The sequence below is a fragment of the Nicotiana tomentosiformis genome, chromosome 2, assembly GCF_000390325.3.
Source record: "Nicotiana tomentosiformis chromosome 2, ASM39032v3, whole genome shotgun sequence".
NCBI classification, from domain to species: Eukaryota; Viridiplantae; Streptophyta; class Magnoliopsida; order Solanales; family Solanaceae; genus Nicotiana; species Nicotiana tomentosiformis.
In genome coordinates, this window is record NC_090813.1 from 46,745,032 (window position 1) to 46,771,123 (window position 26,092).

The 26,092-nt window shown below is 38.6% G+C and overlaps 1 protein-coding gene across 2 annotated transcripts; it reads left to right on the forward strand.

The window, feature by feature from the left end:
* The first annotated feature begins 1,400 nt into the window (after positions 1-1,400).
* On the forward strand, positions 1,401-8,829 carry LOC104109036 (MLO-like protein 4). 2 transcript variants are annotated; one of them, XM_009618214.4, is made up of 15 exons: positions 1,401-2,360; positions 2,497-2,554; positions 2,835-3,070; positions 3,701-3,817; positions 3,905-3,965; positions 4,048-4,154; positions 4,821-4,895; positions 5,426-5,511; positions 6,338-6,387; positions 6,898-6,938; positions 7,033-7,203; positions 7,339-7,374; positions 8,000-8,067; positions 8,156-8,216; positions 8,300-8,829. In XM_009618214.4, the coding sequence occupies exons 1-15, from the start codon at positions 2,241-2,243 to the stop codon at positions 8,600-8,602; spliced, it is 1,590 nt and encodes a 529-aa protein (XP_009616509.1). In that variant the 5' UTR covers positions 1,401-2,240; the 3' UTR covers positions 8,603-8,829. The 2 variants fall into 2 exon arrangements, with proteins under 2 accessions (XP_009616509.1, XP_009616510.1); XM_009618215.4 differs by lacking the exons at positions 3,701-3,817; positions 3,905-3,965; positions 4,048-4,154 and having other exon boundaries at positions 1,403-2,360.
* The last annotated feature ends 17,263 nt before the right edge of the window (positions 8,830-26,092 follow it).

Genomic DNA, 26,092 nt, shown 5'->3' on the forward strand with positions numbered 1-26,092 from the left:
TAACTCTACCTAGCAGACTGGAGATCCCACGAGCTAGGTTCAAAGAGATCAAACAAAGTTATGAATGACGGTTCAACATTGTTAAATAACTCAACCCATTCTCGTGATGAAGACAATGTTCAGAAATCGAGGTAAAGCATTAAGACTTTTTGATGAGTCAACAAAGCTTAAAGGTTTTGTAATGATTTGCTAAGTCTGGCAGGATATGACCAGATAGTGTGTCTACAGGATTACACGTTTAGAAATCACCTATGTGAGTGTGAAGTGTAAGCCGCTTCAAGGGGAATGAAAGTAAAGGGTGTTCATGGCTGAAACGAACACAACCGTGAGAACCATAGATGGTTAAGGATTGATTGTGTGACTTATGTTGTCTAGGTATACGACAAAGCTCGACGGTTCAAAGATATCAAATCTACCGATTGACCGAGTATATCCGATATAAGTTCACTACGGAAAATTCAAAGGGAAACCTACTTATCCAGAGGTAATTAATTCTTGCATGTAAAACACACACGTGTCCGTGCATTCCTTTATTTTATAGCCATTCCCCATTCATGTGGGGGATTGTTGGGATTTTAAGCTTGTGTAGTTTAAAGAGGGTGAATGAGAAATGGAGGGAAAATGAAATATTTGAGTTTCCCTTGGCAAAGGGGCATTGTCCCATATCGGAGGAAGAAAAGGCTTTTGATGGGTATATATATAATTGCTCTTATTCTAGCTCTTAAAGAGTTAAGAAAAAGGCAAGCCTCGCGCCGTCGTCGTCGTCGCTCGCTCGGCTTCAGATTCGGATTCGGATTCAGATTTGGTCAAAGATCGATTGATTGATTAATCTTTTGGGACAAAATTTCTTTCAATTATTTAATTAATTAATTAAATAATTAACGAAAAAATTCAATCCGGAATAACTCATGACCAGCGACCCGGTTCGGTCAGGCCCATTTTCTTTCCCGGATTATTTTAAATACATTTTTCCCACAATATTTCAAACAACCCTTTTCCAACAGCCATGGTTGTTTCTGAAAGGTTGCAAACCTTTTCAGAAACAATGCCAGTAACTCTATAAATAGAGTTTGAATCCCAGAATCTCTCCTTACGAAATTTTCTGAGCTGTTTCTTCTTCTTCTTCTGCAACAAAAATTTTAGTGTGTTTTACAGCCTTCGAGTGGCTCGCTGTTCACCGGCGCTTTGATACCAACACTCCGGTGAGTTAAATCGTTCTATCCTGGGAGGATATATTCTACCACCTCGGGTACTTGAGGGGAATAATTTTCTTAAGGACACACTGTGTATTCAGTGGGCTCGATTTATTCCTATATTGTTTTTCCAAAATTTATTTCGTTAAACAAGTATTACTAACTTTCTATTTTATTTTTTGAGAAAATTTAATTGTTTATTACAACAATAAAGAATTATAACATGTGCTTCACAAATAGGCTGATCTGAGACTTCAATATCACAACTTCAAGGCTTTAGCAACTAAAGCTGCGACACCTTGAAAAGGCTGATAGCAGTTAAAGGTTGATTATTGATATGATGCATTCTGTTACTCCATTTTCGGAAGAACATAGAAACCAACCTCCCCAACAATACGACAACTCTTTAGTCAAGAGAGAGATCATTACGTCCAAAAAAGCACAAATTTTACAGTCTAAATATAAGACTAGGTCAAAGTAACCACAACCCACAAGTGCTTTCAATGGTATGGCTAGCATTAATAAAGTGGATGAAAATCTTTGAATACCAAGGTTTAAATTTCAATAGCTACAAGTCTACAACTTAGATTTTTTTAATCTACCTAACGCTAACTGATACACGACACACCATTATTATTATTTTTTTTAAAAAAGGTAGAAACAGCAACTACGACAGCATAGGTGGGTGAGCATTTAGAGCAGAGCAAGGTTGCGTGAGATTGCCAGTTGGTTGTACAACATACTGACAGAAGATTTGCATCAGGCATTTCCACATGGGACCATTATGCTTTCCTAGTTCGTAACACCCCATGCTCCAAGTTAACGTTCGTGCCTATGAAGTTGTCAACCAAAATCAGCTGACCAAATAATGGCAGTCTTTGCTCATTGCTGAAGCTTCTGCCCTTGAAAAAAGTCCCATCTTTCTGCATTATATCTTCTTCTGTTTCAAGAAGAAGGTGATGGAACTGTGATAATTCACCCACAGATGTGATTAAGGTCGATGCAGTATTTTATAGTGGATTTTAAGGTTGTTGAATATTAGTCAAGATGGAGAAATTGGAAGAAGCATCGTTTGCTGAAACGCCCACATGGGCCGTGGCGACAGTCGTCACAGTTTTGGTGAGCGTTGGTTTCTTGATCCATGGCAGTTTGAAGAAGTTTGGAAAGGTAAAAGAAAAAACCATTTTTTATTATTCTATTTTCGAGCTCTGCAAAATATTTCTTGGGGGTGGATTACACGTTGAGCTCTATGCTTTTGTTTATTTCTTAGTGAATTCTCTAAACTTGTATTTTGTTCCTAAAGTGGTTGCACAGGACGAAGAGGAAACCTCTTTATGCTGCGCTAGAGAAAATCAAAGAAGGTAAGCCACCTATTATCTGTATATTGAGCCTTTCATGCTCGCTGGCACTGGCGGATGTAGAAGGTTTGCGGGTTTGGTAGAACCAAATTTTTTTTACTCGGACCTGGTATATATGTGTGAAGAATAAGTAAAAATAGAGTTAAATATATGTTCTAGAACTTACACTTTCAACTCTTAACATTCTTCTAAACACTGCTGGCTTTTCATTAGTAAATAATTAAGGTTGCTTCACGAATTCTTTTGTTTTCATTTTCCTTTTCCTCCTTTTGGCTGCAAGCAGAGCTTATGGTTTTTGGACTGCTATCGCTGCTAATGGGTCATTGGATCATTTATGTTGCAAAGATTTGTGTCAAGTCATCAGCTTTCAGCAGCCACTTTTATCCATGTTCTCCGCCAAGAAACAAGAGGGAGTCAGCAATTACAAAATTTGTTTTATCAGGTTCTTCATACTCGAATTTCTCAACTTCAAGTTCAAGGCTGCTGTTAAGCAGCAGGAATGAAGATTTTTGTCCTGAGGTAGCCAAACAAGAATGTTCTACTCAATTTTGTTTGAACCCCCCCCCCCCCCAAAAAAAAAAAAAAAACCATTTTCAATTGTGTTAACTTTTACTTCAAAAATTGTTTGATCTGAATTTCTTTGAGTAAATGTTGGTCGATCCTTCACAAGCTATCATCTATAGGGATAGTCTGTAAACAACTTTGGAATCCCTATCCTATTGTTGAAAGCTAACATTTGCCACATTGGATTATTCAATTGGAAAGTAAAAACATTATAGCCAAGAAAATTCCTGAATGTGGCACAATTAAATATTGAAATGTTTTCTTTCATTGAAAAATCCATGATTTTACTATCTCTAGTACTAATAGGTTAGTAGATTGGAGGAGTTAAGAAGCCCAAACTTTTGGATCAAAGTTTAAGGTGTGTCGAACTTGAAAATAGGACTATTTTTTACAAAGATTCCTCAGGGCTCTCTACCTCGGACAACAAGTGAAGCTTATCTTGATGAAGGAATAAGGAAGTTACTCTGACATTTTCCCTGCTTCATTGGATTCTCTTCACAAGTTTCAAATTGTTTTAGTTGTTGACTTTAATTAAGTGGCCAGTGCTCATACTGGCTCCACAACATCTCATGATGGTTTTATCAGGGTCTCCAATCGTTTGCTTCAAAGGAGAGCCTGGAGCAGCTCCATCGTTTTTTGCTTGTCCTCGGTGTTAGTCATGTATCTTATAGCTTTTTCGCCATTGCCCTGGCTATGATCAAGGTTGGCTATCTTCTGCATGATTAATCTCTTATTGCATCTCTGAACTTCCTCCCCACATCCACCAAACACCATGAATTAACCATGCAGATATATAGTTGGAGAACATGGGAAAACTATGCCAAGTCAATGGCTCTTCAAAGACTGGAAGGTGCAAAAATTCCCAGTGGTACTACTATTCCTCATACTTTATTTATCATTTCCAGAATAATTACTTGCAAGTTTAACCTTAGGTTCTGAAGAAGCTGTCCCAAACAACAAGAGAATGGGGCGTATATCAACTTTTACTTTTCACCACACTGCTCACCCATGGAGCCAGCACAGGGCTCTTGTTTGGCTGGTATTTTCACATAAAATCTTGTGTTTCTGGTTGAGTGGATACTTGTTACGTGGTGTTCTTATGCTATCTCAACTGAAGGGGAATAGTATTAGCCCAATGATGTTATAAAGAAGTGGCTCAGTAGTGGTGAATACTAGATGTCCCAAGTCATGTAGATCTTGACGTCAACACAATGCGTCCTGAATTTATTTGAAAGATAGGACATCTATGTACATTGTTCTGGCAATGGAGTGGCATGGAAAAGACTTACATACATACCTTAAGATGATAAAACTTTAAAATCCAATAGAGAATAACAAATTCAAGTGGCTTTTGCAGCTAAAACTATGATCTAGAGTGGTACTGATCTACAATGCCATTTGGTTCAATATTCAAATTGTCATTGTTCACACAGGAGTCATAAATCTTTACGACACTGTAGAACTATAACTTAGCCGCATCGTTTGTTATGAGCTTTAATTCATGTATTCAGATTGAATTATTATAAACAATTGCATCTTGTGATTCTTTTTTCAGATCACATTCCTCTCAAATTTTCCATTTTTCTTAACTTCATGTGGTTCTGATAAATTTTTCACCTTCATACTTTAATCTTCTCTTCCTCTTGGCATGTGCTGTGATGAGTTCAAGCAATTAAAGATATTTTATTCAAAGTTCTCCTTTTAGCTTTGTTTCAGCCGCCAATTCTGGAGTTCTATAAATGAAGCTGACTACATGGCTTTGCGCCTGGGTTTTATTACTGTAAGTCATGTACTTGTTTTCCTCCACAAATGAAATATCTTCCTCAATGATCATTGAGGTGACTTTGTAAAGCAGACATCATGCTGGTCTATTTAAGTTATTTTCACTTAATTTACACATGCTGATCATATTTGGGTTTTGGTTATTTTATGAAAATTACTTTCTAACTAATAACCACAGAAGACAATATTTACTAACATTAGTGATGTGAATCAGTCCACAACAGAAACCAAGTAGGCCCTATTTTAGGTACTTCTGTGTAGTTCATGGATTAAGGTCTTGTCAATGCCTTGTTAGGGGACAGCTAGATGAGAAGGTCAGATTAACTGATGATAAAAGCATTTATTAATCTGTGAAACAGAGGGTCCACTTTCTAGAACTACATTGTGACTTTTCCAGCAATGGTCTAACCTTCCAAACGAATTTGGTGTGGGCGCTTGGATGGAAACATGAACCACGATAGCACCTCTCTATATTCCTAGAACGGAGCAGCAATTCCATATCTTTATATTGTTTTTGTGTTTTTGCAGACTCATCAGCTGCCATTAACTTATGATTTCCATAAGTATATGCTTCGAAGCATGGAGGAAGAATTTCGTGATATTGTTGGCATTAGGTACAATGGCATATCAGTTTGAAGGTTATTTTTTCCTATTGAGCATAACTTTTGCGTCATAATAAACTATTTGCTACTCCATCTCCGTCTTCCACATTATGAATTATACTATAAGATGGCAGACCAATAATAACTTCATATAGAATTTCTGCAGTCATAAAGATATATGAAAGTGCTATTACTGAGGTTATGTTTTATTATCGACATTCCATGTTTCCCCTCAATAGCTGTTTGGACACCAGTAAAGACGTTAAGATTGACTGCTTAATTAGTTTGTCTTAGCTTCTTCAGTTTTATGATCTAGACCTCTCTCGTCTCACTAATAAAGAACACAAGTTTCAGACTGAGTATTACCATGTGTTAGTTCTTTGCCTTGCATCTGACTCACCGGAATCTTGCACCACGTACGGCCTTCTTCTTATCAGAACCTTGCACTACGTACTACTTCTCTTAATAAAAGTCTGGACATATTACTATTAGAACTAGAGAAGTTTCCAAAAGGTGATAGTATTATTGAAAGTATAGCTGTTAGTTCAAAGGACGTTCCATCAATATTAAACTTTCAAAAGTACAGCTCTTGTTTATACTAGCTTGAATTCTTGGAGGACAGGCAAGTTTCTATTTAAGAAAATGGGTCAATTATGTTGTGACTATAGACAAAACCTGACATATATGTCCCTGTCTGAGGACTAAATGCAACATTTCACAAACTGTGAGATATCATGGTTACGGCAAAAATCTAAGATTTTTTCTTTCTTTTATTGCAGTATTCCACTATGGATTTATTCATCTAAAATATTTCCTTTTGATTCTTCTTTGGTTGCAGTGTTCCACTATGGATTTTCGTCATACTTTGTGTATTTTTAAGCTTTCACGGTAATTTTTCCACTAGATATTCTCCAGAATTTCTGCCTCAGCACGTATTTTTGATGTAACAGATAATTTAATCAAATTTTCTTTTAGTTATAACTACTGTAAGAGAGAATGGGAGTTGAGCTACAGATTGAGCTCGCTCTACGAGCTACTTTACGACTTCAGACTTGCTTAGATTCAGTTCGTTTTGCTACTTCAGCATCACACCCTAATTGCTTGGCTTTTGAAAGTAAAAATCCAGCAACAAAAAGGATATAAAAGTCATGGCAACTAGATTACTATGATTAATAAAAGACAATAAAGAGGATGTTATACTTTTATTGAATTATTTCCTGGTTGTATCCCTTCTTTAGAATAGTAGAAGAGGAACCAGGAAAGATTAATATGCAAATGAACCAAAAGGCCAAAATGTCTAGTAGGCTTATTGTTGACTTCTTTTTGAATCCTTCTCGTTCTATTGTTCATTTAGTTCTTTCAGAAAGATGATGGATAATTTTGATGATCGTTGTCCAGGCACTAATATATACTTCTGGGTCTCCTTCTTTCCTGCTATTGTATGTCCTTGTTATTTTCTGTTCTCTTTTTTGCTTCAGAAGCATTACCCATTCTCATTCAATTTCTGACCTTTTCAAAAATTGTATTTGGAAGTTAATCCTTCTGGTTGGTACCAAGCTTCACCATGTGGTGGTTAAGCTGGCAGTTGAAATCATGGATAGTAGTCCAAGGGAAGGATTTCAACAGTTTAACCTCAGAGACGAGCTCTTCTGGTTTGGGAAGCCTAGGCTTCTGCTGCGGATAATACAATTTATATCATTCCAGGTATGCAAAATAACATAAATATTATCCTCAAATTCAAAAGACTTAACAAGAGTAGGCGTTAATTAAATTTAGGTCAATGATATAGCTGCCTCATATATGACTTATTGATTGCTCTTCTGGGTGAATCATATGCAGAACGCATTTGAGATGGCAGCATACATTTGGTCACTGGTAAGAACTTGGGAACTTAGTTTTCTGATTGAGGTTTTGCTTATATTGCTTATAATGAATTAAAACAATTTTGTCTTAATTGTCAATGGGAAGAAGTTGAGTTGCTTATGAGGAAACATTGTTCCTAGTTGGGCTACTGCAGACAGTTATAAGGAATATTTTCCCTTTTGTAGCCAATAGATGCAAGTTCCGTGTACTGATTGTTATTCACAGACCCTCCATTGACTGCATATCATTGTGTGATCAGAGCGATAACTTCTGCCTTGTGTTTTTTTTTATTTTACACTCTTGACAGTTTTGCCTTTTGGAAGCCTCTACATAACTTGAGCACATTTTTCAACAGTAAAAACCATATTTTTTGGTAGGAAACAGAACTTCTACAAGTGTAAAGAACATTTATTTACTAACTTTTCAACTCTTAAAGCAAACTACAAAGTTATATTGAGCTATGGCCTAGGGGTCAGACAATATGACAGAGAGCAAATCAGAGAGCTTTCATATGTGGTTTGTGTCTGTTTTATATTTTCACCTAATCCTTAGAAAAGGCAAAAGATGTAATTTTCATATGCAGAGATACAAAATTTTCTCCATAGGTGCTAACCACTGATTTCCTTTTCTGATGCAGTGGGAAATTAAGGGATCATCATGTTTTACAGAAAATCAAACCTTTCTCGTGATTCGCTTGTCATTTGGGTACCTATCTTTGTCTGACTTCCTTGTTAACTTGTTGCTGAATGGACCACCTCATTGTGGCATGACGCATGTTAAATTGTTGCTGCAGGGTTATTTCTCAATTCTGGTGTAGCTTTGTCACATTTCCACTCTATGTTATTGTTGCTCAGGTAATTACTTAAAAGCACTATATGTTATCTCTTTCTTTTGTCCTTGGTTATATATCCTTTTGCACTATTCCATGATCAAGCAGATGGGTTCCAGATACAAGAAGACCATTGTTTCAGAGAATGTTAGGAAGTCGCTACATGGATGGCGACACAAGGTGAAAACCAGACTCGAAGGTTCAGTTGTTAATCCAGAAAGATTATTAGCGACCACATCATTGGACTTCGTGGAGGATGAGACAGATCAAATTCATAGCATTGCTACCAACAGCACATTGTTCGAAAATACCATGCTCTCAGCCCAACAACTCCCCTTTGAACAAAATTGCACGAGTGAAATCTCTGAATGTGATGATGAGTTAGGCGTTCCATTTTCTCCTCGAAATTGAGAGATTTGGTCAGAAATATGATGATGGATCAAATGATGACAATATAGTTTCGTGCCTTCTACTACTTGAACCACGACCTTAGACTTAGTTATCTTGCTTTCTTCTTCTTTTTCCATGCTATATATATGCATCTAATTTTGTTCCAATTAATGTCTGCCTTACATTTAAGATCTTTCGATAAACAATTTCTTCTAAATCTGATCCGAAGGGACACTATATTTTTTGCACTTGTGTCGACTGAAATCAAATCCATTTGCTTGTACGTGATTACTGAGAATTTCTGCTAGACTTGGCTTAGTAGAACGCAATGAAAATAATGGATCTCTATAGGCTAAACCAAGTGGCCCGGGCTAAATTTTAGTTGTTTTTACACTTAAATTAGATTCAAGGATAATATAAAGTGTGAGGCAGGAAGAAAAACAAGATTGAACTCTCGGATATGAAGCAAACTAAGGTAAACCACAGGTTATTGAAGAAAGATGAACTTGCAATCAACAAGGAGATGACAAATAGAGCAAATTTGGATGATTCAACTGGTATTTTTTTGGGTGGAGCGATTGATACAGAGTTGGTACCGAGTGGAGTGATGATTACTCCCCCGAATCTGAATTTGACACAGTTAGCTGCATCGAAGAGTGTATTACTAAATGAACAGAGTAATACAGGAGCAAAGAACCAGCAAGCTACGCAAGGAGGATCACAGAGGCAACTGGTTATGGAGAATACAAATACTGAGAGACAGCCTCAGCCAAGTGAAAACCACTGCTGTTACTAATGACACAGCTAAAAATCCAGAGGCCGCAATGGGAGCAAGCTCTAGCAATCAACCAAATGTTGTGGCTGGGATGGATATTGCTAAAACAGTAGGAGTACAGAGGAAGCTCGACCTCAAACCCGGGGAACCTCGAAATATGACTGATAGGGATATATTAGATATGCCCTAGATCCAATATCATATTTGATGATTTGAACATATTTTTGTGAATGTTATTTGATATAAAAATATATGGCATTTGATATTCGTTTATCATAGTTATTATTAATTGCTTGATTAATTTAATAAGGTCCTTGATTAAATTTTGAGACTTGTCATCATGATGGAGATCATGATAATGAGAGTAAAGTCTCTTACAATTTAATCTAAATTTTGTTCTGGATCATAGGATTATTAATTTGGACATTAATAATCCGATTAGATCAATATTTATGTGATCGTCTTTATGGGATAAAGATTAGTTAATTTCATTAACTAAATAACATAAATAGATGATGCATATAGAGATATGATCATTGAACCGATTCATTGGATAATTCCTAATGGTTAGAATTACCATAAACTGTCAATAGGATATTCTCTTGAAGAATGTGATGTAAGAGTTTCTTTTGACCTGATATCATCATAGTAATTGACAAGTTATTTATTGTGCTTTGATACTAAAGCATGTAGACAACTTGAACTAAATTCACATGCTATAAAAGATTTGATCTTTATGTTATTAAAAAAATTTTTAGTAACAATTCTCTCTTACTAAAATTTGAGTTCTTAAATAATAAAATATAAGATATTTTATTGTAAACCTATCCATCAAAATAAATAATTTTATTTATTTCTTGTCTATAAGGAGCGGCCTGACAACCAGGAGACTTATAGTTCGAGAATATATTTAAATTATTTATTGCATTAGATGCATGGATTGGAAGAATTATTTAATTTTATACTAGATTCCTGGACTACCCGGGGAGTATAAAATTTAATAAGTTCTTTGTTATCATGATGGTTGAACTCAACTATGCCAATAGGATCGACCTGACTACCAGGGGACTATTTGACATAGAACTATTTAAGGATATTGTATGGGGATACAATTGGTAAGAGTACCTAACTTTTAAATATATGTGAAACGACTTGACTTCCAAGGGGCTCATACATATTGTTAAAGGATTCATTTACTCCAGTAAAAGAAATAGAGATTTCTTAAACTATATTGAGGGTAAATAGTTTAAAATAATTAGTGAAAATATCATTTAGATAAAAGTCCATGTCAGTATGATATATATGTAAATATGTTCTTATATTATTGCCTTTTCTTTTCCATATTTTAGATTTCTCAATATGTTTGTTATACCATTGCGTGAAATACTTGAGACCAACAAGTTGGTAGGACCAAACTTTGATGACTGGTATAGAAATTTGAGAATTGCTCTCATGCATGAAAAGCTCATTTATGTGATCGATAATCCTGCAAAGATAATCCCACCATAGAATGATGTTCAAGGCACCAAGGTTTATCAGAAACACTTGGAAGCATGCCTTGCTATTAAACACATCATTCTCGCTTCTATGAGTTCTGAACTCTAGAGGAAACATCAGAATATGGATCCAACTGCAATCATTGAATATGTTAAGAAGATGGTTGATGCACGGTTAGATATTGAAAACACTCTATTTGGACCCCTTGTCAATCATGTGATTGTTCTTACCGAAGAATATGAGAAGTTGGGTGGAAAAGAGATTTCTGAAGATTTGATCTTGCAGTCAGTATATGATGCCGAATGTTTTTATTGTAATAAGAAAGGGCATTGGAAGAGAAACTGCAAGGAGTATCTTGCAACTCTAAAGGACAAGAAACAAGGTGAGATATTAATGAAAAATGTTTTCAAGGTTTCTTTAGCTACTACTAATTCTTCACTGTGGGTATTAGATACTGGCAGTGGTTATAACATCTGCAATATATTTCAAGGGTTCAAGATAAGTAGGAGACTAAAGAAAGGAGAAATTAATCTACAAGTTGGAAATGGTGCAAAAGTTGCGGCTATAGCTGTAGGATCAATTTCTTTAATAATGCCTTCGGGCAAAGTACTTATGTTAGATGATTGTTATTATGTTCCTAAATTTGTTTCGAATATAATTTCAGCTTCTATGTTGGACAAGCATGTGTTTCGCATTAACATAGGCAATGGTATTTGCTCTATTTATTATGGTGATAATTTATATGTGACTGGCTATCTCCAAGAGAATGAGATTCTCTCACAGTGGACACCTCCAGGAATACCACAACACAATTGTGTATCTGAAAGGAAAAATCGAACCTTATTAGATATGGTGAGATCTATGATGGGGTTCACTGATCTTCCAAAATATTTATGGGGGTATGCTTTGGAAACAACAACATACTTACTTAATAAAGTTCTTACTAAGTCAGTCTCTACAACACCATATGAGATATGGAAAGGACTTAAGCCTAATCTTAAGCATATTAAAGTTTGGGGTTGTCCAGCTTATGTTAAGAGATTTCAATTTGATAAACTTAACTCAAGATCTAATAAGTGTAGGTTCATTGGGTATCCCAAAGAAACAATGGGATATTATTTTTATCACCCTTCTGACTATAAAGTGTTTGTGGCTAGAGGAGCAACCTTTTTGGAAAGGGAATTTATTTTGGAAGGAAATTATAGTGGAGAAATAGAACTTGATGAAGTTCAAGAAACAAATGAATAAACACAAAATCAAGATCATGAGACACAAGTTGAAGAACCTTTATTGGATGTTTTGAAGTTGACAAGGAAGTTGCCATCTTCAACGGTTGAAGTTCAAGAACTAAATATAGTTCAAGAACAGGTTAATGAACCTGTTCCAAACCAAATTGAACAACAACCAAATCTAGCACAAGGTGAACAAGTTGTACAAGCACCTCTTAGAAGGTCTACACGAGAACGTCATGTACCAACTAGATTAAATCTAATAGTACAAGATGATGTATCAAATGAGGTTGTTCATAATGATGATGACCCTAAGACCTATGAAGAGGCTATACAAAGTCCTGATTATGAGAAATAGCAAAAGGCCATGGAATCCGAAATGGAATCCATGAAGGAAAATAAAGTATGGACTTTAGTTGAACCTTCAAAGGATATAAAACCTATAGGTTGTAAATGGGTATTTAAGAAAAAGATTGGAGCAGACGGAAAGGTGGAGACCTACAAAGCCCGTCTTGTTGCCAAGGGATATCGTCAAAAAGAAGGAGTCGACTATGACGAGACTTTCTCTCCCGTGGAAATGCTCGAATCAATTCGCATTTTGCTTGCTATAGCAGCCTACTATGATTATGAAATATAGCAAATGGATGTGAAAATAACTTTCCTTAATGGTGAGCTAGAAGAGGATGTGTACATGACACAACCTGAAGGTTTCACATCTCCGTCTGAAATAAAATTTGTAAGCTACAAAGATTCATTTATAGACTAAAGCAAACTTCTCGAAGTTGGAATATTCGCTTTAACAAGACAATTGAAAAGTTCAATTTTGTTAAATGCGAAGAAGAACCTTATGTGTACAAAAAGGTTAGTGGGAGCACAATTATATTCTTAATACTTTATGTTGATGATATATTGCTCATAGAAAATGATATACTGGCATTGCAAAGTACCAAGATTTGGCTATCTGAACAGTTCTCCATGAAAGACTAGGGAGAAGTAGCTTATATATTGGGAATAAAGATCTATAGAGATAGATCTAGGAAGCTGCTTGGGCTTTCCCAGTCATTGTACATTGATAGCATCTTAAAGAGGTATAACATGGATAGTTCCAAAAGAGGCTATCTACCGATAGGCACTGGAATTACTCTCAGTAGGGAGGATTGTCCTAAAACACCTGAAGAGAGAGAACGCATGAGTAGTATCCCATACGCTAGTGCAGTGGGAGCTATCATGTATACCATGCCATGTACACGTCCTGATGTGGCTTATGCACTAGGAGTGACTAGCCGATATTAGGCAAATCCTGGTGAGGAACATTGGAAGGTGGTGAAGGCCATTCTTAGGTACTTAAGAAGGACTAAAGACCAATTCCTTATTTATGGAGATTCTGAGTTGAAACTTGAAGGTTATACTGATGCAAGTTTCTCTTCAGATAGAGATGATAGCAAATCTATTTCTGGTTATATATTCACCTTAAATGGTGGGGCAGTGAGTTGGAAAAGTTCCAAACAAGCTATAGTAGTTGATTCAGTGACTGAAGCAGAATATATAGCCGCTAGTGAATCTGCATGGATGAAAAAGTTCTTAAATGAACTTGGTGTGGTTCCTTCAATAGAAGGTGCAGTTCCATTATTGTGTGATAATACTAGAGCCATTGCTCAAGCAAAAGAACCAAGATCACACCAAAAATCCAAACACGTCCTACAAAGGTATCACTTGATAAGAGAGATCATTGAACGTGGAGACGTCGAAATTCAAAAGGTTGATGGAAAGGAAAATGTTGCAGACCCATTCACTAAAGCCTTGGAGCAAAGGAGTTTGACAAGCACAAGTGAAAATTGGGAATGAAGTACAAGAGCAATTGGCTCTAGTGCAAGTGGGAGATTGTTAGGAATATATTAGATATGCCCTAGATCTAATCTCATATTTGATGATTTGAACATATTTTTGTGAATGTTATTTGATATAAAAATATATGGCATTTGATATTCGTTTATCATAGTTATTATTAATTGCTTGATTAATTTAATAAGGTCCTTGATTAAATTTTGAGACTTGTCATCATGATGGAGATCATGATAATGAGAGTAAAGTCTCTTACAATTTAATCTAAATTTTGTTCTTGATTATAGGATTATTAATTTGGACATTAATAATCCGGTTAGATCAATATTTATGTGATCGTCTTTATGGGATAAAGATTAGTTGATCTCATTAACTAAATAATATAAATAGATGATGCATAGAGAGATATGATCATTGAATCGATTCATTGGATAATTCCTAATGGTTAGAATTACCATAAATTGTCAATAGGATATTCTCTTGAAGAATGTGATGTAAGAGTTTCCTTTGACCTGATATCATCATAGTAATTGACAAGTTATTTATTGTGCTTTGATACTAGACACCTATGGCCCTAGGGCGATAGTTGAAAGGATATTGGGTACGATTAAATACTTGTAGAATTAGTGATTGATCAAGATGGAATCTGTCAACTCTTGGTAATGAGTTTAAGCTCCATGTTGTCATAAATTATAACCGACCAAATTAAGACCTTGGCCAGGGCGATTGAATGAAATAAGAAAAGAGTTTCTTAGGTCATTCAATGGTCGATTATTTTTTACATGAACACATAGTCGGCCGCCTATTAGGATTTGACAGTTGAACCATATCCTAGGGTGACCCAGAGCTATAAGGACAAAAGGAATTAATACATTATTCTTCTACAGGTTCTTGAGAGTAAATTGTATACTTCATGCTATACGGTCATTATCATAATGATGATTACTTTGTAATCAGATTCACCACCATGGAGGAAAGAAATGAGGTACTATATTCAAGTCTGCACACTATTAATAGCTGACCGATTGTCATGAAACCTTGGACCCCAGATTTTAACCTGCATAAGGAAGTTCTGAGTACTATACCTTTATGGATTAAATTGCCTAACTTACCACTTAACTGCTAGACCATGAAAGCATTTAGTAAAATTGGTAGTGCTCTTGGTAACCCTTTATATGCCGATGATTGCACAACATGTACTGCTAGAATATCAGTTGCAAGGTTGTTAGTTGAAATGGATATTACAAGACCTTTGCCGAAGAGTGTTAAGGTGCTAGACCCTAATGGCAGATTTATTGACCAGAAAGTGGCATATGAATGGGAACCTGAGTATTGTAATACTTGCCTCAAAGTTGGTCACAAATGCAACCCTATGAATAATCAAAGACCACAAAATCAACAAGTTGGAAGAGGAGCTAACATACCTAAGCAGATGTGGAGGTCAAAGGAAGCTTTAACAGTGTGATGACCCAAAATGTCATCTTTAAATTTAATAATTAATTTTGTGTTCTAAGACCTCAGAAGGAATTATTTATCATTACTCGACTTGCGTGCGCAGTCCGTAAAATTTTTCGGAAAGTTTTTATGCGAAAAATGAATTAAAATATGAATTACAACTTTAAAACTCAATTAAGTTGACCTTGGTCAACATTTTTAGCAAATAGACTCGGATCAGTATTTTGACAGTTTCGGTAGGTCCGTATCATGATTTGGGACTTGGGCGTATGCCCGGAATCAAATTCCGAGGTCCCTAGCCCGAGTTATGGAATTTTGAAGAAAAATTAAAAGTTTAAATTCAAATAGTGACCGGATGCCGAATTATGTGCAAACGACCCCGGAATAGAATTTTGATGATTCCAACAGTACTGTATGGTGATTTTGAACTTAGAAGCATGATCGGAATTTTATTTGGAAGTCCGTAGTGAAATTAGGCTTGAAATGGCTAAAATAGAAATTTAAGTTTGGAAGTTTGACCGGAGAGTTGAGTTTTTGATATCGGGGTCGGAATCCAGTTCTGAAAATTTTAACAGCTCTGTTATGTCATTTATGACTTGTGTACAAAATTTGAGGTCAATCGAACTTAATTTGATAGGTTTTGACATCGAATGTAGAAGTTGGAAATTCTTAAGATTTATTAGGCTTGAATCTATGTATGATTCATGTTTTTAGTGTTATTGGATGTGATTTGAAGACTCGACTAAATTCGTATGATGATTTAGGACTTGTTGGTATTTTCGAACGGGGTCCCGAGTACCCCGAGTGTGATCCGGATCTAAATCGGATCAATTTTTGGACTTAGGCATATTTAGAAATTTGCAGCTTCTCGTGTCATCGCACCTACGGAGGGACTGACTGCAGGTGCGGACTCGCATAAGCGAGCTGTGGCTCGCAGAAGCGGATGAAGGGCTGCCCAGTTGGGGCCGCAGATGCGGCTCATGTTGCGCAGAAGCGAGAGGAAGGGCGCAGGTGCGGGCAGGTCTGCAGGTGCGATGGAATTTTCCGTACCTGCAAAGGCGCAGATGCGGTCCAAAGCTCGCAGAAGCGAAGGCAGCTGGGCTGAGCAATTTTCGCAGATGCGGGACCACAGGTGCGAGAATTTTGTCCGCAGGTGCGAAAGCACTGACCAGATTACAAAAACAGAGGGGTTCCGATATTTTTGTCATTTGGACATTTTCAACACGGTTTTGGGCAATTTTTAAGAGAGAATTCATGGGAAAACTTGAGGTAAGTCACATGTGATCATTGTTAGTCAATTATATTGGATTATCATTGAATATTTCGAATAGATTACATGTTTTTGAGGTGAAATTAGAGGATTTGGACGTAGAGATTTCAAAATGAGAATTTGACATTTTGAAGGTCAAGTTGATGTCGGAGTTTTGTAAAAATGGTATGGTTGGACTCGTAGTTGAATGGGCGTTCATATTTCGTAACTTTCGCCGGATTTCGAGACGTTTCATTTTTGAGTTAATTTCGAATTTTATTGAAAAATATAGTATTTTCTTATGGAATTGATTCTATAATTTTTGTTGACTGTATCGAATTAATTATGACTAGATACGAGTCGATCGGAATCGGAAAATCGAGAAAAAAGCATACTACTTGGTTAAATTGGAGCAAGTCGAGGTAAGTGACTTGTCTAACCTTGTGTGGGAAAAATTTTCCCTAGAATTGATATTAATGTGATTATTGAAATGTGTTGAAAGTCATGCACACGAGGTGACGAGTGTGTACACGGGCTAAATGTGATGGATTATATTTTTAAATTGTGTAGATCATTGTTGCGCATTTATTAAACTATTTTATCTTGTTATATTCTTCATCATTGATCTAAGATATATACCTTAAATTTGTTTGACCTTTTCCTGCTAATTGTTATACCTGTTTAGTTGAAACTTGGTTTCTTTTATTCTGTGCATTACTTGAAGGGTGATTTTCTTTAAATTAAACATTATTAATATGAAGTATTTGACATTTTAAATTTGATATTGAAGCAACGTATTAAAGATTTTGAAATATTATTTTCCTGAATTATTTATTCTTGAATATTTTATAAGATTTTTGTACTCATTGTGATGGAGCCGTGAGCTCTTTATTGTGAAAAAATATTATTGATGATTTATTTTGGCATGAGCCGTGAGCTCTTTATTGTGGAAAAATATTGTTGTAGAATTATTTTGGCAAGTTACATTATTTGAGCACTTGAGGTGCAAATTGTGATATATTGTGATATTGATACGCATGCTGTGGTATAAGGTCTGGGTATTAAAACGCATGCGGTGAGATAAGGGTGGCTTGATACGCGTGGCTAGTAGGGGGAACTACTAGAAGTCATGCGGTGTGATAAGGATGGCTAAAACGCGGGATGCTATTTCGGGAAAAATGTTTTCTTTCAAATAAATTGTGAAGGCTCCCGCGGTGAGATAAGAAAATGAGATATTGTGAATTTGTTTATGATTTGGGACTACGAGGCGGTACCTCGAGAGTGCCCTTGTTGATAATGATTTATGGCCGCAGTTGCCTTGATTATTTGTTGTGCTTTTCTTAAAGTTGAAAGGAAATTCGGTTTTGTTTCCACGAGATATTATTTTGCTTAATTAAATGGTGACACACTACTTGATTCATTTCCAATGTCATTTTATTTTACTATATTGTTAAATATTTTTCCATGCCATTATTATATTCCAGTAGGGCCTCACCTGACCTCGTCACTACTCTACCGAGGTTAGGCTTGGCACTTACTGGGTACCGCTGTGGTGTACTCATACTACGCTTCTGCACATCTTTTTGTGCAGATCGAGGTATATCTTACCAGCCTAGACGTCAGTGAGTTACCTGCGCAAGGAGACTTCGAGGTATATCTGTCAGCGTCCGCAGACTCCGGAGTCCCCTTCTATCATTTTTATGTTGCTTCCTTATTTTTCTTTAGGCCTTGATATATAGAGACATTGAGAATAAATTCTTAGAAGCTTGTGACTTATTTCTACCGGGTTTTGGGAGTTGAAATTGTTTGAATTATAGTTTATTTATTTCATATATTTATTATTATTCCGCATTGATAAGCTTACCTAGTCTTAGAAACTAGGTGCCATCACGACATCCTACGAAGGGTATTTGGGGTCGTGACAAGTTGGTATCAGAGCACTAGGTTCATAGGTGTTATGAGTCACAAGCAGGTTTAGTAGAGTCTTGCGGATCGGTACGGAGATGTCTGTACTTATCTTCGAGAGGCTATGGAACTGTTAGGAAATATTCACTTCTTTGATTCCTTATCGTGCGCCTTTGTTGATTTCAAAGTTCTAAACAATTCTCTTTCTATTCTCTCACAGATGGTGAGGACACGCATAACTGGATCTGATGATCAGACACCCGCACCCCCTGTTGGAGCCGCAAGAGGCCAGGGACGGGGCACAGGCCGAGTCAGAGGCCGAGGAAGACCACGTGGTGCAGCCAGAGCACCTGCACGAGCTGTTACACCAGAGCCACCAGTAGCTCCAGTTGGAGAGCAGGCACCTGAGATGCCTGTTACTACTCCTGCACTTCAGGAGACTCTTCCCCAGTTTTTTAGCATGTTTGGCACTTTAGCTTAGGCAAGATTAATTCCACTTGCTCCTGCCACATCTCAGGCTGGGGGAGGAGCGCAGACTCGCCCCGCCCATACTCCAGAGCCACGGGCCCAAGTTGACCATGCCCCAGAGGTTATACCAGTGCAGCCAGTTGTCCCAGTTCGGCCTGAGATTAGGCCAGCAGTATCAGAGAGGGAGCAGCTCAGGCTCGAGAGGTATAAAAACTACCACCTCCCATTTTCAGCGGTTTAGCTTCAGAGGATGCTCAGGGTTTTCTGGAGGAATGTCACCGTATCCTTCGTACTATGGGTATTGTGGATTCCAGTGGGGTTTCTTTCACGGCATTCCAGTTTAGAGGAGCAGCCTACCAGTGGTGGCGGCCAATGAGTTGGATAGTCCGGCTGAGACAGCTTCACTTACTTGGACTCAATTTTCAGATATGTTCTTAAGGGAGTATGTTCCTCAGAGTCTTAGAGATGCATGGCGCGCAGAGTTTGAGCAGCTGCGCCAGGGTTCTATGACCGTGGCAGAATATACGGTCTGATTCAGTGATTTGGCTAGGCATGCACCAGCCTTAGTTGCTACTGTTTGAGAGAGGGTTCGCAGATTTATTGAGGGTCTCCACCCTAGTATCAGATACAGTATGGCCCGAGAGCTAGAGATCGATATCACATACCAATAGGTGGTGCCAATTGCTAGGAGATTGGAAGGTAAGCGCACTCGGGAGAGGGAAGAGAGAGAAGCTAAGAGTCGCCGAGATTCTGGCACATATAATAATTTTCGTGCCCCAATTGCAGCCCGTCATGGTAGAGGTTATGTGAGCCATCCTATTCATTCAGCACTTCCAGCTTCCAGTGGTATTCCGGCTACTCCCAGGCCTCAGGTTCCATATTATGCACCGCCAGTGTCTTCTGTACCTTCGGTATGGGGTGCTTTCAGTGGGCAGTCTAGTCGATCAAGCCGAGCCAGTCCCAGCAGCCACGTACTCCGAGGGCTTGTTTTGAGTGTGGTGACACTCGTCATATCATGAGGGATTGCCCCAGACTTAGGAGGGGTGCACCTCCACGGATTTCTCAGGCCCCACCTCTTCCACAGGGTCCTCAGGCCATGATTACTGCACCAATTGCCACTCCACCTGCATAGCCAGCTAGAGGCGGAGGTCGGGCAGGTAGAGGTCGCCCTAGAGGGGGAGGCCAGGCCAGATATTATGCCTTCCTGCTAGGACAGATGTCGTTGCATCCGATTCAGTTATCACAGGTATTATTCCGGTCTGTCATAGAGATGCATCAGTCTTATTTGATCCAGGCTCCACTTACTCTTAGGTGTCATCTTATTTTACCCCGTATTTGGGCGTATCACATGATTTGTTGAGTTCTTCTGTTTATGTATCTACACCCGTGGGTGAATATATTATTGTGGACCGTGTGTATCGTTTGTGTTTAATTGTTATCAGTGGTTTTGAGACCAGAACTGATTTATTATTGCTCAGTATGGTGGATTTTGATATTATTTTGGGCATGGAGTGGTTGTCGCCCTATCAAGCTATTCTTGATTGTTACGCCACGACGGTGACGTTGGCTATGCCAGGTCTACTACGGCTAGAGTGGAGAGTTACCTCGGATGATATTCCTAGCATGGTTGTTTCATTTCTTAAAGCTCAACGAATGGTTAAGGGGTGTGATGCGTATCTGGCCTACGTAAGAGATGTTAGTATTGATACTCCTACCGTGGAGTCAGTTCATATAGTAAGGGATTTTCCCGATGTATTTCCAGTGGATCTTTCGGGTATGCCACCCGACAGGGATATTGATTTTGGCATTGATTTGTTACCGGACACTCAGCCCATTTCTATTCCACCATACCATATGGCCCTAGCAGAGTTGAAAGAATTAAAAGAACAGTTACAGGAATTGCTTGTTAAGGGTTTCATTCGGCCTAGTGTATCGCCTTGGGGTCCTCCTGTCTTATTTGTGAAGAAGAAGGATGGTTCTATACGGATGTGTATTGATTGCCGCCAGCTGAACAAGGTTACCGTGAAGAACAGGTATCCATTGCCACGTATTGATGACCTATTTAATCAGCTTCAGGATGCCAGAGTATTCTCTAAGATCGACTTACGTTCAGGCTATCATCAATTGAAGATTCGGGAGCCAGATATCCCGAAGACTGCTTTCAGGACTCGGTATGGTCATTACGAGTTCCTTGTGATGTCTTTTGGGCTGACCAACACCCCAGCAGCATTTATGCACTTAATGAATAGGAATTTAAGTTTGGAAGTTTGACCGGGGAGTTGACCTTTTGATATCGGGGTCAGAATCTAGTTCTGAAAATTTTAACAGCTCCGTTATGTCATTTATGACTTGTGTACAAAATTTGAGGTCAATCGGACTTGATTTGATAGGTTTCGACATCGAATGTAGAAGTTGGAAATTCTTAAGATTTATTAGGCTTGAATCTATTTGTGATTCGTGTTTTTAGTGTTGTTGGATGTGATTTGAAGACTCGACTAAGTTTGTATGATGATTTAGGACTTGTTGGTATTTTCGGACGGGGTCCCAAGTACCCTGAGTGCGATCCGGATCTAAATCGGATCAATTTTTGGACTTAGGCAAATTCTGAAATTTGCAGCTTCTGGTGTCATCGCACATGCGGAGGGACTGACTGCAGATGCGGACTCGCACAAGCGAGCTGTGGCTCGCAGAAGGGAACGAAGTGCTGCCCAATTGGAGCCGCAGATGCGGCTCATGTTGCACAGAAGAGCTTGCGCAGATGCGAGAGGAAGGGCGCAGGTGCGATGGAATTTTCCGCAGATGCGGTCTAAAGCTTGCAGAAGCGAAGGCAGCTGGTCTGAGCAATTTCCGCAGATGCGGGACCGCAGGTGCGAGAATTTTGTCCGCGGGTGCGAAAGCACTGACCAGATAACAAAAACAGAGGGGTTCCAATATTTTTGTCATTTGGACATTTTCAACACGGTTTTGGGCGATTTTTCAGAGAGAATTCACGGGGAAACTTGAGGTAAGTCACATGTGATCATTGTTAGTCAATTATATTGGATTATCATTGAATATTTTGAATAGATTACATGTTTTTGAGGTGAAATTAGAGGATTTGGGCCTAGAGATTTCAAAATGAGAATTTGAGATTTGAAGGTCAAGTTAATGTCGGAGTTTTGTAAAAATGGTATGGTTGGACTCATAGTTGAATGGGCGTTCATATTTCGTAACTTTCGCCGGAATTCGAGACGTTCCATTTTTGAGTTAATTTCGGATTTTATTGAAAAATGTAGTATTTTCTTATGGAATTGATTCTATAATTTTTGTTGACTGTATCGAATTAATTATGACTAGATACGAGTCGATCGGAATCGGAAAATCGAGGAAAAAGCATACTACTTGGTTAAATTGGAGCAAGTCGAGGTAAGTGACTTGTCTAACCTTGTGTGGGGGAAATTTCTCCTAGAATTGATATTAATGTGATTATTGAAATGTGTTGAAAGTCGTGTACACGTGGTGATGAGTGTGTACACGGGCTAAATGTGATGGATTATATTTTTAAATTGTGTAGATCATTGTTGCGCATTTATTAAATTATTTTATCTTGTTATATTCTTCATCATTGATCTGAGATATATACCTTAAATTTGTTTGACCTTTTCCTGCTATTTGTTATACCTGTTTAGTTGAAACTTGGTTTCTTTTATTCTGTGCATTACTTGAAGGGTGATTTTCTTTAAATTAAACATTATTAATATGAAGTATTTGACATTTTAAATTTGATATTGAAGCAACGTATTAAAGATTTTGAAATATTATTTTCCTGAATTATTTATTCTTGAATATTTTGTAAGATTTTTGTACTCATTGTGATGGAGCCGTGAGCTCTTTATTGTGAAAAATATTATTGATGATTTATTTTGGCATGAGCCGTGAGCTCTTTATTGTGAAAAAATATTGTTGTAGAATTATTTTGGCAAGTTACATTATTTGAGCACTTGAGGTGCAAATTGTTATATATTGTGATATTGATACATATGCGGTGGTATAAGGTCTGGGTATTGAAACGTATGCGGTGAGATAAGGGTGGCTTGATACGCGTGGCTAGTAGGGGGAACTACAAGAAGTCATGCGGTGTGATAAGGATGGCTAAAACGCGGGATGCTATTTCGAAAAAAATATTTTCTTTCAAATAAATTGTGAAGGCTCCCGCGGTGAGATAAAGAAATGAGATATGGTGAATTTGTTTATGATTTGGGACTACGAGGAGGTACCTCGAGAGTGCCCTTGTTGATAATGATTTATGGCCGCAGTTGCCTTGATTATTTGTTGTGCTTTTCTTAAAGTTGAAAGGAAATTCGGTTTTGTTTCCACGAGATATTATTTTGCTTAATTAAATGGTGACACACTACTTGATTCATTTCCAATGTCATTTTATTTTACTATATTGTTAAACATTTTTTCATGCCATTATTATATTCCAGTAGGGCCTCACCTGACCTCGTCACTACTCTACCGAGGTTAGGCTTGGCACTTACTGGGTACCGCTGTGGTGTACTCATACTACGCTTCTGCACATCTTTTTGTGCAGATCGAGGTATATCTTACCAGCCTAGACGTCAGTGAGTTACCTGCGCAAGGAGACTTCGAGGTATATCTGTCAGCGTCCGCAGACTCCGGAGTCCCCTTCTATCATTTTTATGTTGCTTCCTTATTTTTCTTTAGGCCTTGATATATAGAGACATTGAGAATAAATTCTTAGAAGCTTGTGACTTATTTCTACCGGGTTTTGGGAGTTGAAATTGTTTGAATTATAGTTTATTTATTTCATATATTTATTATTATTCCGCATTGATAAGCTTACCTAGTCTTAGAAACTAGGTGCCATCACGACATCCTACGAAGGGTATTTGGGGTCGTGACAAGTTGGTATCAGAGCACTAGGTTCATAGGTGTTATGAGTCACAAGCAGGTTTAGTAGAGTCTTGCGGATCGGTACGGAGATGTCTGTACTTATCTTCGAGAGGCTATGGAACTGTTAGGAAATATTCACTTCTTTGATTCCTTATCGTGCGCCTTTGTTGATTTCAAAGTTCTAAACAATTCTCTTTCTATTCTCTCACAGATGGTGAGGATACGCACAACTGTATCTGATGATCAGACACCCGCACCCCCTGTTGGAGCCGCAAGAGGCCGGGGACGGGGCACAGGCCGAGTCAGAGGCCGAGGAAGACCACGTGGTGCAGCCAGAGCACCTGCACGAGCTGCTGCACCAGAGCCACTAGTAGCTGGCACCTGATACGCCTGTTACTACTCTTGCACTTCAGGAGACTCTTGTCCAGTTTTTGAGCATGTTTGGCACTTCAGCTCAGGCAGGATTAATTCCACTTGCTCCTGCCATATCTCAAGCTGGGGAAGGAGCGCAGACTCCCGTCGCCCGTACTCCAAAGCCATGGGCCCAAGTTGACCATACCCCAGAGGTTATATCAGTGCAGCCAGTTGTCCCAGAGGTTTAGCTTTAGAGGATGCTCAGGGTTTTTTGGAGGAATGTCACTGTATCCTTCATACTATGGGTATTGTGGATTCCAGTGGGGTTTCTTTCACGGCATTCCAGTTTAGAGGAGCAGCCTACCAGTGGTGGCGGGCATATGAGTTGGATAGTCCGGCTGAGGCAGCTTCACTTACTTTGACTCAATTTTCAGATATGTTCTTAAGGGAGTATGTTCCTTAGAGTCTTAGAGATGCATGGCGCGCAGAGTTTGAGTAATTACGCCAGGGTTCTATGACCATGGCAGAATATGCGGTCCGATTCAGTGATTTGGCTAGGCATGCACCAGCCTTAGTTGCTACTGTTCGAGAGCGGGTTCGCAGATTTATTGAGGGTCTCCACCTTAGTATCATATACAGTATGGCCCGAGAGCTAGAGATGGATATCACATACCAACAGGTGGTGCAAATTGCTAGGAGATTGGAAGGAAAGCGGACTCGGGAGAGGGAAGAGAGAGAAGCTAAGAGACCCCGAGATTCTGGCACATATAATAATTCTCGTGCCCCAATTGCAGCCCATCATGGTAGAGGTTATGTGAGCCGTCCTATTCATTCAGCACTTCCAGCTTCCAGTGGTATTCCGGCTACTCCCAGACCTCAGGTTCCATATTATGCACCGCCAGTGTCTTCTGTACCTTCGATATGGGGTGCTTTCAGCGGGCAGTCTAGTCGATCAAGCCGAGCCAGTCCCAGCAGCCACGTACTCCGAGGGCTTGTTTTGAGTGTGGTGACACTCGTCATATCATGAGGGATTTCCCTAGACTTAGAAGGGGTGCACCTCCACGGATTTCTCAGGCCCCACCTATTCCACAGGGTCCTCAGGCTTCTCAGGCCATGATTACTGCACCAGTTGCCACTCCACCTGCACAGCCAGCTAGAGGTGGAGGTCGAGCAGGTAGAGGTCGCCCTAGAGGGTGAGGCCAGGCCAGATATTATGCCCTTGCTGCTAGGACAGATGCCGTTGCATTCGACACAATTATCACATGTATTATTCCGGTCTGTCATAGAGATGCATCAGTCTTATTTGATCTAGGCTCCACTTACTCTTATGTATCATCTTATCTTGCCCCGTATTTGGGCGTATCATATGATTCGTTGAGTTCTTCTGTTTATGTATCTACACCCGTGGGTGAATATATTATTATGGACCGTGTGTATCGGTCGTGTTTAATTGTTATTAGTGGTTTTGAGACCATAACTGATTTATTATTGCTCAGTATGGTGGATTTCGATATTATTTTGGGCATGGACTGGTTGTCGCCCTATCAAGCTATTCTTGATTGTTACGCCAAGACAGTGACGTTGGCTATGCCAGGTCTACCGCGACTAGAGTGGAGAGTTACCTCGGATCATGTTCCTAGCATGGTTGTTTCATTTCTTAAAGCTCAACGAATGGTTAAGGGGTGTGATGCGTATCTGGCCTACGTAAGAGATGTTAGTATTGATACTCCTACCATGGAGTCAATTCATATAGTAAGGGATTTTCCCGATGTATTTCCAGCGGATCTTCCGGGTATGCCACCCGACAGGGATATTGATTTTGGCATTGATTTGTTACCGGG

Excerpts from the sequence above, each read along its gene's own strand:
- LOC104109036 (XM_009618214.4), top strand. The coding sequence starts at position 2,241 with ATGGAGAAATTGGAAGAAGCATCGTTTGCTGAAACGCCCACATGGGCC. Across the intron at positions 2,555-2,834 it reads GCTAGAGAAAATCAAAGAAG|AGCTTATGGTTTTTGGACTG; the intron begins GTAAGCCACCTA and ends GGCTGCAAGCAG. Across the intron at positions 7,204-7,338 it reads TACAATTTATATCATTCCAG|AACGCATTTGAGATGGCAGC; the intron begins GTATGCAAAATA and ends AATCATATGCAG.